Here is an 18,567-nt window from a genome sequence, read left to right as displayed (position 1 = left end):
CAGCCGACCCCTTTTACAAATCCTGTTTGACGGGGATCGTATCTTTTGGAGTCTTTAATCCATTTGAGTAGTTGGATTTGAAGCTGTGTTGCAAAGATTTTCCCAATAACGTCAAGCAGGGCTATCGGCCTATAGTTCTTGGGGTCTGTTCGGTCGCCCTTTTTAAAGATCGGTACCACAATGGCACTCCTCCAAGACGCAGGTATAGTTCGCGACTGTAGTATTGATCTGAACAGGGAGTGACAAAATTCTGCCCATAAGTTTGGATATTGTTTCAAGTGTTGATTGGTTAGGCCATCTGGGCCAGGTGCTCCTGAGGTACTCAGTCGGACAATGTTGTTGTATATGTCTTCTTTCTTTATTACAACTGACCATTCCTGCTCTTGACATGGGGCTATTATGGTCTTTATTGAATTGTTATTAAAGGCCCCTGCGTAGTGGCTTACCCATGTATCTTCTGGGATCATGGATTTTGTAATTGCACCCTGAGGGGTTGAGATATTATTCAAGTAACTCCAGAAGTCGCTTGTGTTCCTGTTTGCGAGCGCTTTCATCATGTGTTCAGCATTTCTTTGCACCATTATGTGTTTATGACTGATTAGCCAGTTCTTGTAAGTCTGTTTCAGTTGTTTTGCCTTGTCTAGGTTGCTGCTGACTCTGTTATTTTTGAGCAGTTTTAAGGATTTTCGGAGATTTTTTTTCTTTAAATTAAGCTCTTCATCCCATGCATGTACCTGTTTGAAGTCTGCTTTAACATTGCCGGAGCACTTTTCTCTGTAGGTCTCTAGTAGAGTTGTGTATTCAATTTGTTCTTTCTCTGTTTTTTCTCCCAATGCTTTGCACAGTGAGCTCACTTTGTTCGCATTGAGTCTCAGTCGATTACGACCCGGTCCAACTTCAAGAGGATATTTTGACAAGGCGGTTTCACGTCCACTTTTATATGACTTCAAGTATAGCTTTAGTATGCAGTGATCGCTGAACTCCATTTCAGTAATGGTTAGATGGGATACTTCACGTCTCAGCAAATCGTCGGCAAACATATAGTCGATTATCGATCTAAAGTGGTTTCTTCGCCAAGTTGGTTGGGCGGGAATATCTCCTATTGTTTGCCCATTCAGCATGTGGAGATTCCACGCCTTCATTTCCGACAGCCAGCGCGTAGCGGCTAATAGGGCATTTGTTTCTTTCTTGTCATAGGCAGTATGGGTTTTGTCAATCATACAGTTTATGTTGAGATCTCCACATATAATGATGTGCGATTCTTTATCATTTCTTTTGCTGTTACAAATGAGTTCTGAGATGGTTTCTAGAAATCGATCGAGGTCTATAGCTAAGTGTTGCCAATATATGTTTATCAACATAAGTTGATTTGCTTTCTTTGTTGGTCTCACAGGCAATTGAATTTTGCATACCTGTAGGTACGCAGACACATTGGTTGCAGACAGTATGCGAACTCCACTTTCAATTTTTGCAAAAATTGCCATTCCTGACATGGGGCGTCCTTTGGTTCCTTTAATGGCTGTGTTGAAGGCGATCTCAAAGCCATCTGCAATGGGAGGTTCCGTTAGCCAAGTCTCCTGAAGACACAGTAAATCTATGACTTTCAGGTCGTTTGGGATTTCTTCAAACAAATGCGTATGCCCGCGTGTGTTCCATGACGCTATACATAAATTGCCATACGCATTTGACTTTTGGCGTTAACTGTTTTTTGGATTGTTTATGGTTTTGGCGACCCAAGACCAGTCAAGATCTTCATATCGTGAAGTGGGTTTCCTCCCGCTTGTAGAGTTGAGAGGCCCCATCATTGTTGTGATTGATTCGTCCGGTGTCTTTAGAGTAGCATCATCAGGTAGTCTCCTTAGGATGACAGGTTTAATCTCTGTGCTGCAATCTTCTGCTAGTGATGCGGGACTGCTGCTTGATGTGGTTTTGCCTCTTGATGGCAGTTGTTTATCTGGCAGATGTTCCGACTCTTTGAGAGTCTGAATCTCGTTTATGTCGAACCCCATCAAATTCATTGTGGCACCGGTGTTCAGAAGTGAGTCACGAATGATTTTTGACGCTATGTGTAGAATCACACAGTCGTTATTTTTTTCATCTTCAAATTCCACAATTTGAATGTCGTCGGACGTGATGGTTCGCAGTTGCGGAATGTGATGTAATAATCTCATCACATTTTTCCTGTTTAGGAGGAGACCATCTTGTTCTCTCACTATTCTTTCCAATCGCAGCATGTATTTCCCCATTTTCTTATTACTTCGCAATTGGTTACCATGATCTTTCCCGCCAGCGACATTAAGTCTTGCGATGGACCGTGTGTTTTCAGTCGCGAGTGAGCACATATCATGGAGGCTCTTTTTGGGTGGTGATGGGTCTTTCAACATTCGTTGGACTAAGAGATTGTTGTTTTTCCGGATTTCAGTTCCGGGTTTACTCCTGGTAGATAGGCAGATTTCAGATATATCAGCATCCATTAAGGCCATTTTAGCCTCCAGGGCTATGAGGTTTTGCTCGTATTTTAGGAGATCCGTGTTACGAGAGGTGCGAGGCATGTCAAGCGATTCACGTTTCTTTAGGGCTATGATTGAGGCTCTTCTTGCTTCTAGCGTGATGCACTCTGGGACTCTGTTTTCTGGACAAATTGGCCTGCTTCCAGCTTGACTCAGCATGTCCATTGTGACGCATCTAGGTTGGTTTGTTGACTTCTTCACAGCTATGTAGCAGGATTTTGGGGCTGATTTGCTTATAAGGTGATCAGGCTGATAGTGTTTTGAGGATGGCAATTTCTCTTTACTCGGTATTGAACTGAGGTCGATGTTTATAGCAGCACCTGGTGGTGCGTAGTCTTTATTTCGAGCCGCCTCGGACACAACGTTCTCGACTTCTGGATCATCCTCGCAGTCCTCGTACGTTGAGAGGTCAAGGAGATCCTCTGAGGAACTCTGAGTTTCAGTGGACGGGGATTCGGCTGGGTCCTTTGTGGTTCCCAAACCTTCAATTTGTTGTGCTTTGGTTACTTCCTGGCTGTTTAGTTTGTCAATTATTGAGGGAGTCTTCACGTTGCCAGAGATGGACTTTACTGGGACGCCGACGTTTTGCTTGTCAGGTATTGTTGTGCAAAAGCCTTTTATGTTCCTTAGAAAGGAGCGCACACTTGATCTTGTTTGGGTTTTTCTTTTCTTCGTGTTTTTCGATTTTTTTACCCATTGTGGGCTCTCTCGCTTTGGTAGCTGCATTGGAGTCTAATGATTTTGAAAAGATGGAAAACATTTCTTTGGAGATGACGGCCACATTGTTCATTTGTTCACTTCCAGAGCCGTTCTCATCCTTCTCATTTGATGGATTCACTAAATTTTGGTTCTGGACGGCCATACTAAGAACCTCTTGGGAGGCAGGTGTGTCAGGACTGGCGCCAGAGAATATGGAGGGCTCAGGTGTAAGATGGTTGGCAAGCCCACGATGCTCATCATGCAGTTGAGATGGGTTCATTTCCATGTCACCTTCCGGGTTTCGAGAAGCAGAGTCTGATGAAGCATTTCTCTCATTCAACGGTTCTTCACCGCTTTTCCTTGTAGCTTTGTCTTTTAGGGAGGTGACATCGTTAGGTCGATTTAGTTTTTGTTTACATTTCATGGGTACATTTTTTTCGCCACTCTCTTCACTCCTTGACTCTTTCATGTTACTCTGTCCGACATTCCCTGTGTCTAGAGATGTGTAACAAGTGTCTGGGTTGGGTGCGTTAACAACCTGTGTCACCTCCTCAGTCGCTACACAGGAGTCTTTGTTCTCTTTTGGAGCTAGCCACTTACAGGAAGTGTGTGACTTCTGTAGTTTTAGTAATCCAATGGCTTCACGAGCTACTTCTGCGAATAGTCGTTTGTCGGACGCACTGTTCTTAGTGTGCTCCGTTATTATCCTTACATTTGCTTCAGTTCTTAAATGTTCATCTAGCTTCGCTTGTTTCATTAAATTTAGTTCTTGTTCCACGTTTATCATTTTCGAGTTTAACATAGCCAGGAGCGTGGATTGGTCCTTGATGTTCTCATTCAGTTGTTCATATAATTTCACATATGGCAGCATCGATGTAGTGTGTGCGGCCATTATCAGAGTGTTTAACTCTCTTGTAATTTCTCTCGATAGACACTCCGCCAAATACTGTGTTGAAGCACTAGCCTTTTCTTGAGTGCTTACCTTTGATTTATCAGCTTTGTGTTTCCTTCTGTGTAGTTTGCATTCCTTTGAGCGCGAATCAACAGGGGGGGAACCAGCTAGGACTAAGGAAGGGGTACCATCATGTGTGGCTATGATTTGGAGAGCTGAGTCGCTTACATCCGCATGTCTTTTTTGTGAAACTGGCAGCTGATCGCTGTCATCGTCATTCATAGAGTCGGTTCTTTTCCTTTTCGTCAGTGGGTTCGCCCACAGGATGCTCTTTTGATTTTTTCCTTGTGTTGTGGTGGGGAGGGAGACAACGTTCACCTTCACGGGATTAGGTGCACAGCTCTCCTGTTCGTTTAGTTTTGAGGACTCATGAATTTCAGACAATGGAGGTTTGGCTGTGTTCTCAGAGCTCTGTTGGCTTCCCAATCTGATGTTAATTTCAATAAGGTCTTTTAGGACCTTGTTCGCAACGGCGATCGAGCTCCGCCGGTTAGAACTTGTCCCAGGGCTAGAGACTTGGTCCAAAAAGTTAGCCGAGCTGGGCCGGTCCGTTCTATTTGCGGTGCCGGATTCTACTTGCAAGTACCTTAATGGGTTCGCACTGTCGAGACCGATTCCACATTGTGGGTTCAACAGTGCTTTGGTTTCAATATGGTCATGCGCGATTGTGTCGTTTTCGTTGGCGTCCGCGGGGCTCGCCGTGGAACTGAGCCAGGCGGGGGGCCATGCTTGCGCTCCCGCGGTGTAGATCACAAGCCCCTCCACTATGTTGTGGCCCCCCGCTAGACCCTTCTTGTTATTTGCCACTGCTAGACCTGCCAGGACTTGTAGGGGCTTAACACATGGGGGCTCGCCTACGCCCTCGCTCTCTCGACTGTGAGTTGTGTATGTTTGTTGCACATTGTTGTGCAATCGTCTGCCAGCTTCAACATCAGTCTCGCCTTCTGAAAAGACGTCTGGAACTGTGTACCTATAGTGGTCACCCACCGGGATCAGGCCATAAGCTGCGTGCCTTAGCATTAGTGAAGGTACATTCATTACAGTTTTTGGGGAGTTTGTTGGGCAGCAGTCAAAGAAGGGTTCAGTGCTTATTGGGGATATGGAAGGAGTGGAGGCGCTTACCCTTTTGCGATGTTTGCCGTTGCTTGCCATATGGGGCGCCCATGGCTCAGTGGTCCCTCCTCCACCGGCTGCCAGGATGCGCCTCTGTTGTCTTGTAAGCGGGTGTGCTACGTCACCGCCTCCTTGAAGGATCGCAACTTCTTCCATAATCAACCCAGAAGGGCCGGGCTCCAGCGTGGTCATAAAGGTTTCCAGTTCCGACTGCACTGAGGGTGTACCCGTGCACCCCGTGCACCCCTGGCAACACTGCCAACACTCTGCTTCACTCCGCGTCGCTCCGCGACCGGAGCAGAGTCTTTAAAGCTGAAAAAAGGACTTCCTTGTAAAACGAAGCAGATGGGATCCAAAAGCAGCGTTTCCAACACTGCCAACACTCTGCTTCACTCCGCGTCGCTCCGCGACCGGAGCAGAGTCTTTAAAGCTGAAAAAAGGACTTCCTTGTAAAACGAAGCAGATGGGATCCAAAAGCAGCGTTTCCAACACTGCCAACACTCTGCTTCAGTCCGCGTCGCTCCGCGACCGGAGCAGAGTCTTTAAAGCTGACAAAAGGACTTCCTTGTAAAACGAAGCAGATGGGATCCAAAAGCAGCGTTTCCAACACTGCCAACACTCTGCTTCACTCCGCGTCGCTCCGCGACCGGAGCAGAGTCTTTAAAGCTGAAAAAAGGACTTCCTTGTAAAACGAAGCAGATGGGATCCAAAAGCAGCGTTTCCAACACTGCCAACACTCTGCTTCACTCTGCCATTTATTTATTTATTTATATAGCGCGCAGACAGCCCAGGGGCATTGTGGCGCTGTTACTTGCAGGAACTTAGTTACAGGGGGTACAGGATTGGTAGCAGTCATTGGCACATTATGATTGCTACAAACAGATTAGTCATTACAGCTCATGCATCTTTGGTTATTACATTACAGACAGTTTATTGGCAAACATGGTCCGCCGAGAGACCTTATGTGAAGAGGAAGGTTTTCATAGCTTTCCGGAAGGCAATGAAGGAGGGCTCACCTCGGATTGTGGGCGGTAGGGCATTCCAGTGTGATGGTGCAAGATAAGGGAAGCTGGATCCTCCAGCTCTGGCTCTTTTTACTAGTGGCCCACAGAGCATGTTGGTATATGGTGACCTGGTTGGCCTTGTGGAGGAGATGGGGTGGATTCTTTGTGAGAGGTAGACCGGTGCGGTGAGGTGGATGCACTTGTGGATCAGTGTCAGAGCTTTGAAGATGATTCTTTCCCTTATTGGTAGCCAGTGGGCTAGTTTTCTGGCCTCAGAGATGTGTTCTCTTTTCGTGATACCTTGGGCAGCGCGGAGGGCATTGTTCTGTATGATTTGTAGCCTTTCCAGGTTTTTGTTGGAAGTTCCTAAGAAGAGTACATTGCAGTAATCTAGCCTGGAGCCAGTGATTGCTCTGGCTATGTTTGTGCAATTCTCTTTGGAGAGGAAGGGTCTGACTGCGTTGATCAGTTTGGCGTGGTACGCAGCTGAGGAGGCTATTGCGTTGACTTGTCTGTCCATGGAGATGTTGGAATCCAAGTAGACACCAAGAGTTTTGACCAAGTCTGAGACAGGTATTTTAATGGAGTCAATGGTGAAATGACTGAATTGGGAGTCTAGATTTTTTTGCGTGTCGGGGGAGCCTACCATTAGGCGATCGGTCTTGTCGGAGTTGAGGCATAGTCCATTGTCTGCCATCCAGGCTTGGATGGTGTTGTAGAGGTTGTTGAGGGTCAGTGAGTCAGTGTCATAGTTGCCAGTGAGGGTGAGGAGGATCTGGGTATCGTCAGCGTAGTTGGTGTAGGAGATGCCCATGGCGTTGAGGATGAGGAAGAGGGGTCGTGTGAAGATGTTGTAGAGAGTGGGGGAGAGGCAGGAGCCTTGGGGCACACCACAGAGGATGATGGTGGGTGAGGCGGAGCCTAAGCCAGAGAATACTTGCATGGTTCTGTCTTGTAGGAAGGACGTGATCCATGCTGTGGCCTCAGGGGAGAATTTAGCGGTGGCAGAGAGGTGGTGGCATAGGACGTCATGGTCTACAAGGTCGAAGGCCGCTGATAGGACGAGAAGTAGGAGAAGTGCTGGTTTGCCCATGTCTCTGGCGTCATCCATCTGGTTTTTCAAGTTAAGTAGCGCAGTTTCAGTCCCGTGTTTGGGGCGGAAGCCAGATTGTCGGAGACCTACGAGTTTATTCTCTTCAATTAAATGCTGAACCTGCAGATGGGCTGCTTTGTTCAGTATTTTGAGGAGGAATGGGACAGTGGTGATGGGTCTATAGTTGTTAGGGGAGGTGGGATCAAGAGTTGTTTTTTTTAATAGAGGGCGGACCCAGGCTTCTTTGAGGGAGGCGGGGACTTTCCCCGTGGCAAAGGAAGCATTGACAAAGACTGTCAGGAAAGGAGCTAGTGCTTCAGTGCAGTCCTTGATGAGGGTAGCTGGGCATGCATCACCTTTACAGTTAGAGGGTTTGATATTCCTCATTATGTTGATGTCTTTTTGCTGTATGGGTTTGAAAGAGAAAGGTTGGGGGGGGTCGGAGGCTGGCGGGGGGACACCTCTCTGTAAAGCCTTTGGCTGTAGAAGACATCTTGATGGGCAGAAGGACATTAGGGGTTCTGAAAGAAAGGTCAACATAACCTAGACCTGGAGAGATGGGGCCGTATTCACTAACAGTTGGCAGCATCTTATGAGAATTCAGACAACCAAAGAAAAGATGACAATTTAGGCCTTCTGAAATAAAGGTGGGTAGAAAAAGAGGACAGCATGACTACATCACCCAACCACACATGCAGCCACTTGGCGAGAGTCCCCCTACATCCAATTTACCAATCCCTTCCCTTTCAAGCATGCCAGACTGATCCAGTGCTGGAATGTCTCTACTGTGACTTTGCTTTGATCAGCATTCAGAGTGCCTGTGTCATTACTAGACAAGAGGTATATCAGGAGAACATTAAACCAGAAAAAGTGGAATGCAAGTGGCCGATATACAAATGACCGAGGGGCAGACAAGACATTGAACTGGGTGGGGGTCTGTCGGGTTCATTTAAAAAATCTGCGTCGTTATTGTTGATAAATAGCCCTGAAGGCTGTGCAAGGATCATGTACGCCACAGCGAGCCAGTGGGATTTTCAAGTATTTAGGGCACAAGTCTTTTGGAGGCTAAGAGGGTTGTCTAGGAATTATTTTAAGGTCTTTTGGGATTTACTAGAGATTCTTGTGGGGCAATACATGAGACTATTGTGTAATATGGGAAGTCTAGTGTAAGCTTTTGGAGGGTCTTTTTGGAGCAATGGAATGATGTTTTGGGGGGTGTGGAGCTATATGAATCAATTGGAAGCGAGGCAACTTTTGGCAGCTATACAAGGTTCCTTTCAGGATTACTTCATAATTGGTAAGGCATTATGAAAGGGTGTGGTATGGGCTGTGTGCGTCTTTTAGGAACTATGTGTGGGTAAGAAGACTCATGGAGTGGAATCATCTTTGTCCCTTGACTTGACATACCCTCAGGTTGAGTTCAAGCCTTTATTCTTACATGCCTTTCCCTTTCCTACATACATTTATGATGTTCATCCTGTGAGTGGAGGTGATGGGGGTGCGGGGGAGAGGGGGCACTGGAGACTTTTGCATAGCAAAACAATCATTTAAAAAAATGTTCCTCCACAGAACCAATACAGCTTGCTCACACTGACTATACCCTTCGGCTTCGCCTTTCAATACTTGACTCTGCGCCGGTGGGAGCAGACGCCTCTGTGCATGGCAGCTTTCCTTTTGTTTTATTTTTGCTTTCTCTCCTCTTTTTGTTTCTGCTGGAAGCTCCCCAACCTCAGAAGCTTCCGTCCACTTGGCAAAGTAGGTTTATCTTTTATCATGTCTGTAAACGGCATAGCCCCACCTTGTTCGCCCGTGCTTTCTGCTTAGTGGCTGGGCCGGACTACTGCTTGATCCTTTACTACGCTCTGTGGTTTACCCATTGTTTGAACAGTTGGGAATGCCTCAAGCACTGAGAGAGGACGTTTAGTAGACCCTAGCATTAAGCATTTTATGAAATTCGGAGAGGGAACAAGAAACCGGAAAGTCCTGCTCCACCTTTATTCTTAACACCCCACCCCGGTGACACCTTCCTTGGAGTCACCGGGCTTGGGGGGGATCCCATGCTGATCTAAGGCGTCTGGCCACAATCAGAATGGGGGCAATCCCTACGATCTCCCTTACAGGGGCTAACTCCAGTCAGCGGGTTGAGGGTGTCATGGGAATTTGCACCGAAATAGCTTTAAATTGATGCTCCGGTATCGTAGGGCTGTAAACGGCATTCTTCCTGGTACTTGGGGGTCGGTCCCCAAGGTTCCCTACACCACTCTCATTAAGATTTATTCTGTGGGCACTTCTGAGCCTGTTGTTGAATGGTACAGGGGCATCACTTTAGATCTCTGCAAGCTAGGGTTGTGTCGCAAATTGAGTAGTACTCCAAATAGCTGCCTGTGAGAATCCCACTGAGGCATTTTTATATGCGATCTTGGGCACATCAACACTTAACACAGAGGAACAACCCAAGCTATCACTGTCGCTTTACTCCACAGAGATGTCTGGAAAGCAGTTTAATCTGAGTCTGTCTTTCATGCGCATAGCAGAAAGGAACACTCCTTCTAGTTCTTCCTGGATTCCTTCATCCTGCACTTTGAGAGCCCACAGCCATGTCTCCATTTTCACTAAGATTCGATCCTCATCATGTTGGTGAGGATGGCAGTGCAGATCCTGATTGCTTCCCAGGTTTATTGCACTGAGCCCTGGTCCAGAGGCTGATGATGTCTCTAGCCAAGAGGTCATATTTTCTAGATCTCATCTGGAAGCTTAATGCCTCAGCAACACCTTATCCCAATGATACTGCAGACTTCACCAAGTTTGGCACCCTCGTAGCTCCTGCATCTTCAGCCTTACCCTGAAGTGTTATTACTGAACGTCATGCATTGGAGTACTTGCCTGTTTTACACTTTGGGCGTTGTAAATCCATCTCATCAGAAAGGGGACTATGGACTAGAGGTCCACTAGTCACTTCTGAGATCACTCATTCTGAGGGACTATAAGTATTGTATTATGTTTATTTATATAGCGCTCCAAACCCTGAGGAATCTGGACACATTTCTTACAGTAACATAGCATAGATGATTACATTTACATAGAGGTAATATCTACATTGCATATACTATTTACATATGACATTGGGCAGGCATAGTACAGAATCTGGTTAACATTGCCGTTGGCCTAACACAAGCTTTTAGTCTTTATAAAAACTGCTTTAACAACAAGAACTAAACTAGAACAGATTGCTTAATATGCATTTATGATTTGTTTTGTATGCTGGCTAGTATTTTGTTAGCACTTTAAAATATTAACATGTTATGAATGTCTGGACTTTTAGTATATTGATTTTAACTGTGTTTTATCGATGATATGATTTAACTATCCCCAATTAGGACTTTTAACTCCTCTAATGTGCAATACATTACTTAAGGGTAAATATTGGTATACCTTTTGCAGATTGCACTATTGAAGGATAATTAATGTATATTTTTGGGACTTTGTGTCTATATTATAATGCTCTGCTTTATAAATGTGTTTAATGTATTTTTCAATCCGAATTAACAAGATGTGATGATGGTGATTAACTTTTGTTTCCCATTTTCTAATCACCATAGGTCGTTTCCAAGCAGCTGATCGCTCAGAATTAACTAGACCTTCAGAGCAAGTAAATGTTTACATGGATGTGAAGCCTTCATGGACCACTAAGGATGTTGCACTGAAAGTACATCGGGGGTATAGGTATGTAGGCAGGCTAGAGAAGGGATCTTTATCTGCATGTGTTGGCCGTAGCACGGTGTCCACGGGCATGCTGAAATCCCAAAATGAAGTTAATATGTGATTCTGGCCATAGCAACAAGGGTGAATCTGATACTTAGGTAAAGAAAGGTTTGTGTTCTTTATAATCATTTGGCTGGCTCCAAATGCATAGCAAGAATACACAGTAGCAAGTTCGAAATCTGCGAGCAGAAAAGTAATTGTTTATTATTCTTATTCTGTTAAAAAATAAATATATATGTACCTTACAACTGCCTTAGGTTATGAAGAGCCGTCTTAAATGGGAACACAAAAATGACACATTTAGGTGTATTTTCCTAAATTGTTGTCTGAAAATAATACATTGCTAACACGTTCTTTTTCTGCTCACCTCTGACTTTGCTTACTTGCCTATCTTGATGAATGAAATAACATTTGCCGCTTTGTGCCCTCACCATCTTCCTTCTTCATTTGGCACCTATTATGTGTGCCCCTATCTCATGCCCTGCTCACCCACCTCCTAACCTGCATGTCTGTCTTCTTCCTAATATGGGTGTTTGCTACCGCTGCTCCCATTTATTGTATTGTAGTAGTCATATATATATTGCCTTTTCCCATTTCTATGGCCTCAAAGCGCTTTGTGGTAGGAATGCCCTCGGGGACTGAAGTCCAGGTGTGGGAAGGTTTTCAGAGGAGGCTTACGATGCGTATGTGCATTTGATCAAGATTATGACTTGGGAGGGCTAGCTGGGCTTCAGTTAGCAACCTAAGAGGTCAGGCACTTGGGTGTGTGCTGAGGTAGGTCACGACAGAGCTCTAGTGCAGGAGACTTGATATGTACCCAGCTAGACCGACATTTTTCATAGGTTGTTGTGTATTCTAATGGCGGAGGTGTTAAGGGAAGTCTGGTGTTTCAGTGTGAAGCAGTTATGTGACCCGTTAGATCGAATTTGTCATAGTCACAGCTGCATTCTGGAGTGCATCGATTGATATCCGTGCCTGCATTTGATGTCCACCAAAGTAGTGCGTTTATACAAACCTTAAGCCCAGATGGAGCTTATCTTGGATGTCGCTGTGTCATCCGATTTTCTGTGGGGAAGAAAAATCCAGCTACCTTTATAGACTTTTCTAGGCACTATGGACAGGCTACTGTGAGAAACCTGAAGGTGTCTCATCCGCTAGTCCCCGGGGATCTGTCATCCAGGTGGCCAGGACACGGCCATCGCTATTGGATCCAGTTCCTGGGGGTGGACCAGCGTGGGAGAATCACCTGGATGGGGTGGGGGGCTCTTCGGAGAGTAGAAGTGGGACACCGAAGGGTGAGACACGGTATCCCCTTCCTTATGACACCTTTTCCCCATCCTACCCTATAGGATATTTAGAAACTGTACCCTCTCCTTTCATACACAAACACTTTCTCACACTGTGAAAGACAACGGACTAACACCAGAGCCGTTTACTTGACATGTCCCTACACAAGGGTAAGGCAGAGTCAGGCAATTGCCTATAACTACACACACCTGATGGCCCTTCCCTTTCCCACAGGAATAAAAGACAGAGCACAAGAGAACACTTTGAGCAAGGCCGAACACACAAGGAAGCAAACATTCCGGGACAGCAGTTCAAATGGAGGAGAAAGGCGGTGGAAACCGAAAGGACAACAAGGAGGGAATTGCCCTTGCCATTTTCAACCCAGAACCGCGAAGCCTTCGATAAAAGAACAGTAAGACCGGAAATTGCAGCTGGTGGTTGGTGTGGCAGATGTCAACGGTACACAGGACCCACCCACACTGATAGCCAGGGCAGGGAAAAGAGCTTGCCACCGTGGTACCGTCCTTGACTCAAGCAGAAGAAAATCCAACAAGTTCAGCACAACCGGTGAGTCGGAGGAATCTGATAGTGGACCTGACTGTGTTAAGCTCAAAGTTGCAGTAGCAACATTTACATAGAAAAAAAAGATGATAATAGACAAAGGTCTTTTGTGAACAAGCAAGGTATTAGGGTTAGAGTGGTCTGGCGCCGCGTGGGTGCTCATTCGAAAGACTCTAACCAATACCCCACTCCTGAACAAGGAGGATATGTTGAGTGAGAAAATTACAAGAACAAAGAGGCCCTAGGGGGAGGCCAGCGAGAGATGTGAAAGTGGTCATACAAGGATCGAGTCAAAACCCCTTGGACAGTCAAAAGTCTTTGACACGTTGAGAAAGAATTGAAAAGCTAAGTGAACTGCATTGTGGTGACAAACCTGAACCCGACTGAGGGATGTCCACAGTGAGCTGTTTGTCTGAGTCTGATTGAGGGAGGCTGACGTTGTGAAGGGGATTGGAGCCCGGCTGTGGGGGATCCTCAGGCGAAGAGTAATAGCCCGAAGTGAAGATTAGTAGAAGGAACTTTGGTTTGTGATACATCAGGCCCTCTGAAGCAAGAGACTTTGCATAAAAGAGACTTGGGCACAGAAGGCCCCGATATTGGAAAAAGGAACTGTAAACTCATACCGGAGAAGCCCAGAAGTGTGCTGTGCTCGAGAGTCCCACCTTGTCCCATGCTTCAAACGTAGGGAAGGGAGACCCCGGCCATAACATCCTGACTTATCATTTTGAGAACACTTCTTTCTTTCTTTGTGAACTTTATCCTACACTATTTTGTAGCATAGCAGTAAGGATTGGCAATAGGTTTTTCTTAGTATAGTCCCTTTTTTTTTTTTTTTTTTTTTTTTTATTTTTTTTTTTTATTTTTTTATTAGACTCCACTAGGACTGTATTATTATTATTTTATGGTCGTAGCTTTCTCTCATCTTAGATTTAAGTTAGGCATTTCTCTCACCAATTTTTACAGTTTAATAAACACCCTTGAACTGTGATCACTTGCGTCTGTCTTGCTTTGATACCATGTCTTCCTTACACTACCCTTAAGTCTACCAAGTGCAATAGACTTGGTGTCCTAGAACACAGGCTACCATATAAACTAGGCTAAAGGGATTCTCGGAGCGCAATAGACAGGTTACCTTTATATTCTTGCTACATATCCCCCACGTTCCACAAACACTAACCAAATCAGTCTAATAATCACAATATCAATGATACCTGCGTGTAACCATTGTGCGTTACAGTGTCTAACTTAAACAGTTATAAGTGCATGGAGCGTTACCAACATATATCTTCGAGCCTCATGGGCAGGCTACACATTGTAGGCATAGATGCTGTAAGTGTAGCACATGTGTTAACCTGCATGTGCTTTCTTCTAGTTGCAATACCAGGCTACCCGCATACTTAGGCAAAATCCCACAGCTGTCCTTACAGGTATTGTAAGCGGGCTAATATCAAACTGTCAAGTCCAGTACCAGTGCCCAGAGCAGTGGCAAGCTATGCCGACGGATTTTAAGCACAGAAGAACAAGTTACTTACCAACTGTAACGTTCTTTCGACTGGATGTTCCTCCCACGTATTCCTCATCTTGTGATAAATAGTTATCTCCAGCTTCGCTGCTTCGGAAAAAGAATTTCTCGGCAGAGGGCGCTGTGCTTGAGGTCGTGGCGTCGATTGTCCGTTGACGTACTCCGTACTCTGTCGACTTCACCGACGGTATAAGTAGCTCGAGCCACGCCCGATGCTTCAGTTCTGTTTTTTTGATGAAATATATATAGGAGGAACACCCAGGCGTGTCCCATGACCGATACATTCTTCGTGGGAGGAAAGTGTAAGAACACGTAAACTGTACTGTGGGGTTGGATGGGAGGGTCGATGAGGAATACGTGGGAGGAACATCCAGTCGAAAGAACGTTACAGTTGGTAAGTAACTTGTTCTTCGAATGGATTGTGTCCTCCCACGTATTCCTCATCTTGTGATAGGCTCCCATAGCAGTATCAATTTTTGGAGGTGGGAGTACCATTTCAGTTTTTGTGGACAGAATGCAGAACTGCCTTTGCAAATAAACCCTCATTAGAGGAGGCAGTGTCCAAACAAAAATGTTTAACAAAGATATGTATTGTTTTCCAGGTTGCAGCTGCACAAATGTCTGCTGCCGGGACTCCCCTCTTTAGAGCCGTAGAAGTAGCCATTCCCCTTGTAGAATGGGCACGACGCCCATCGGGTGGTTCTTTACCCGCTAATCTGTAGCATTCAACTATGGCTAATATGATCCAGCGGGAAATTGTCTGTTTTGTTACAGATAAGCCTAATTTTTGACCAGTGTAACCCACAAACAGTTGGTCATCTTGTCTCAATTTAGCCATCCTAGATATGTAAAAACTAAGAGCCCTCTTGGGATCTAATCTGTGTAATCTCTCCTCTTCTTTGCCCAGATGAGGAGGAGGATAAAACGTAGGAAGTACTATTATTTGTGACAAATGGAAGTCCGAGACTACTTTTGGCAAAAATGAAGGTTTAACTTTAAGGACTACCTTATCTTTATAAAAAATAGTATATGGTGGTTTGCATGAGAGAGCCTGAAGTTCGCTAACCCTGCGGGCTGATGATAGGGCCACAAGTAGGACAGTTTTAGAGTCAAAAGCCTCAATGGACATGAGTGCAGAGGCTCAAAAGGTATGCAAGTCAAGAATTTTAATACTAAATTTAAGTCCCAGGCTGGTACATGAAAAGGGACTGGAGGGTATACATTAGTGAGCCCTTTTAAGAATTGAATTATTAACAGTATTTTGAAATATGGAACCTCTTCCGAGGAGCGCTTGAAAATGGACAGTGCAGCAAGGTATCCTTTTATTGTTCCTATCTAGAGCCCCAGATTAGCTAGATGTAGCAGAAAGGAAAGCACCATTGGGGTGCCACACTCAAAAGGGTCCACATCCTTGTCTTTGCACCAGTTACTAAACCTATTCCAGCGACATCGGTACAAAGACTTTGTTGCTGGTCTTCTGGCCGAAAGCAAGATTTCCATTCCGTCATCCGGAAGATCCCAATCCTTGTATCTCAACCTCTCAGAAACCATGCATGAATGTTGAGTGTTTTGACCTCTGGATGGAGAACCCGACCTTCCTCTTGCGAGAGAAGATCCTCTCTTTGCGGAAGACGTATTGGAGGGCAGATGGACATGTCTAGAAGGTCCGGATACCACGTCCTCCTGGCCCAATCCGGGGCAATTAGGATCATGGTTTTCCTGAACTTTCTCAACCTCCTGATTACTTGAGGAATCACAGGGACTGGGGGAAACGCGTACAGCAATAGAAACTTTCACTCCACTATGAATGCGTCTCCCAGAGCTCCTCTTTGAGGAAATTCCCTTGAGCAGTACTGATCGCACTTCCGGTTGATTGCGGTGGCGAACAGATCCACTTGAGGGGTTCCCCAAAGGGCGAAGATCTCCAGAAGGACTTCCTGAGCCAGCTCCCACTCGTGAGAGACCGTGCTCTGCCTGCTCAGAGCGTCTGCTGCCGTGTTCTTCTCTCCGGCTAGGTGAATTGCCGACAGAGAGATTCCTTCTCGTATTGCCCAGAACCAGAGCTGCATTGCCTCTCTGCACAGTGGCAGTGACCCTACACCTACATAGTACATGGCCACTGTGTTATCCGTCATTATCAGAACATTCTTTCCCAGTACAGAGGGCAGAAAGGCCTTCAGAGCTAGTCTGATTGCCCTCAGCTTTAATAGGTTGATGTGTAGTTTGGACTCCGATGGAGACCAACGACCGCTGGCTGTCAGATCGTTGGTGTGTGCTCCCCACCCCATGAGTGAGGCGTCCGTCAATACCGTTATCTCCGGCCATGGTTGCCAAAAAGACTCTCCTTTGAGAATGTTGTCGTTGCAAGCCCACCATAGAAGATCCTGAGCAACTGCGCTCGGGACTTGCAGAAGATCCGACATATTCCCTGAGAACTGGGACCACTGAGTTCTGAGTGCCCATTGAAGGGATCTCATTCTCAACCTGGCCTCTGGTACTAGGAAAATGCAGGATGCCATGAGGCCGAGCAACCTGAGAAAATCGAAGGCCGGTAGACTTTGGGCATTCTGGAATTAATTACCATCTGCTGGATGTGGAGAGCTCTCACTTCGGGAGGCGAGGCTTTTCCTGATGAAGTGTCCAAGACTGCTCCGATAAACTGGAGTTTCTGGGATGGTATCATGTGGGACTTCTTGAAATTGAGGAAGAAGCCCAGTTTGTGGAGGAAGTGGCAGGTGATCAAAAGATGTTCCTGAGCTTGTTCTGGAGAACTTGCTATGATCAACCAGTCATCCAGGTAGGGATATATGTGAATACCTCCTTTCCTGAGACTTGCTGCCACAACCGCCAACAGTTTGGTGAAAACCCTCGGGGCGGAGGTCAACCCGAATGGCAGAACTCGAAACTGATAATGAGAATTGCCAATCGCGAACCTCAGGTACTTTCTGTGCTTTGGATGGATAGGCACATGAAAGTAAGCATCCTGAAGGTCCAATGATACCAACCAATCTTGGAGTTGGAGAGCCTGAAGGATCTGAGAAAGAATCACCATCTTGAACTTGTCCTTCCTGAGGAACTTGTTCAAGTTTCTCAAGTCCAAGATGGGTCTCAGTCCTCCGTCCTTTTTTGGGATGAGAAAATATGGGGAGTACCAACCCCTGTTCCTCTCCGCTACAGGTACCAGTTCTATGGCACCTTTCTCTAGCAGGGTTAAAATTTCCTGCAACAGGAGCGGATCTGGAATTTTGACGGAATTGGCTCCTGGTGGATGATTCTGAGGCCTTTTTAGAAAGGGGAGACAGTAACCTTGGGCTACTGTTTCCAGTGCCCAAGCATCTGAGGTAATGCCCCGCCATTCCTTCAGATGTTGAGAGATCCTGCCTCCCACTGGTGTTTTGTGTAACAAGGTCTCAGAGGGATTTGGAGGCGGCTGCAGGAGTGGCTGAGGGTACAGATGCCGCTCCTGAGGCTGATTTTGCACCTCTTCCCTGTGTTCCACGAGGGAAGTTCCTTTTGCCCCTTTGAGAGGCCTGTCCTCTTCCTCTACCAAAAGAGGAGTAGTATCGAAAAGAACGACCCCTCCAGGAAGATGAGCCGGAATAGGGTTTTAGAGGTTGGGCAAAGAGGCGCTAAGTGATTTAGCTGCCGCTTTCGAGGTCTGAAGTTTTTCAAGGCTTTCATCAGCCTTTCTGCCAAAGAGCCTCGAGCCATCAAAGGGCATGTTGAGGAGTCTAGCTTGCACATCCGGTGCAAATCCCGACTTCTTCAACCACGCAAATCTGCGTAGCACAACGCTTGCAGCCATGGATCTGCTGATACTATCAGCAGTATCCAGTCCAGACTGGAGGCATTCCCCCATTGCCTCCTTCCCGTCTTTGACTATATTCAGGAAGCCTTCCCTTTCCTCGCCTTCCGGAATATGATCAGCCGCCGCCGAAATACAGTCCCACAGGGTATGGGTAAACCTGGCTAGGGTACAGGTGACATTTGCCGACTTAAGTGCCATACTGCCTGCCGTGAAAACTTTACGTGCCCAGGCGTCAATTTTTTTATCCTCTCTATCT

At 46.0% G+C, this 18,567-nt stretch overlaps 1 protein-coding gene across 1 annotated transcript in view; it reads left to right on the top strand.

The window, feature by feature from the left end:
* TMEM237 (transmembrane protein 237) overlaps window positions 1-18,567 on the top strand; it is a 145,019-nt gene that overhangs the window by 66,574 nt on the left and 59,878 nt on the right. Inside the window, exon 6 of the mRNA XM_069613942.1 lies at window positions 10,971-11,094. Within this exon, the coding sequence (XP_069470043.1) occupies window positions 10,971-11,094 (124 nt within the window). The remainder of the gene's footprint in view (window positions 1-10,970; window positions 11,095-18,567) is intronic.

The sequence above is a fragment of the Ambystoma mexicanum genome, chromosome 9, assembly GCF_040938575.1.
Source record: "Ambystoma mexicanum isolate Mex_15411 chromosome 9, UKY_AmexF1_1, whole genome shotgun sequence".
NCBI lineage: Eukaryota > Metazoa > Chordata > Amphibia > Caudata > Ambystomatidae > Ambystoma > Ambystoma mexicanum.
Note: the sequence above shows the minus strand (reverse complement) of the source record. Positions and strands in the feature narration are given on the sequence as shown.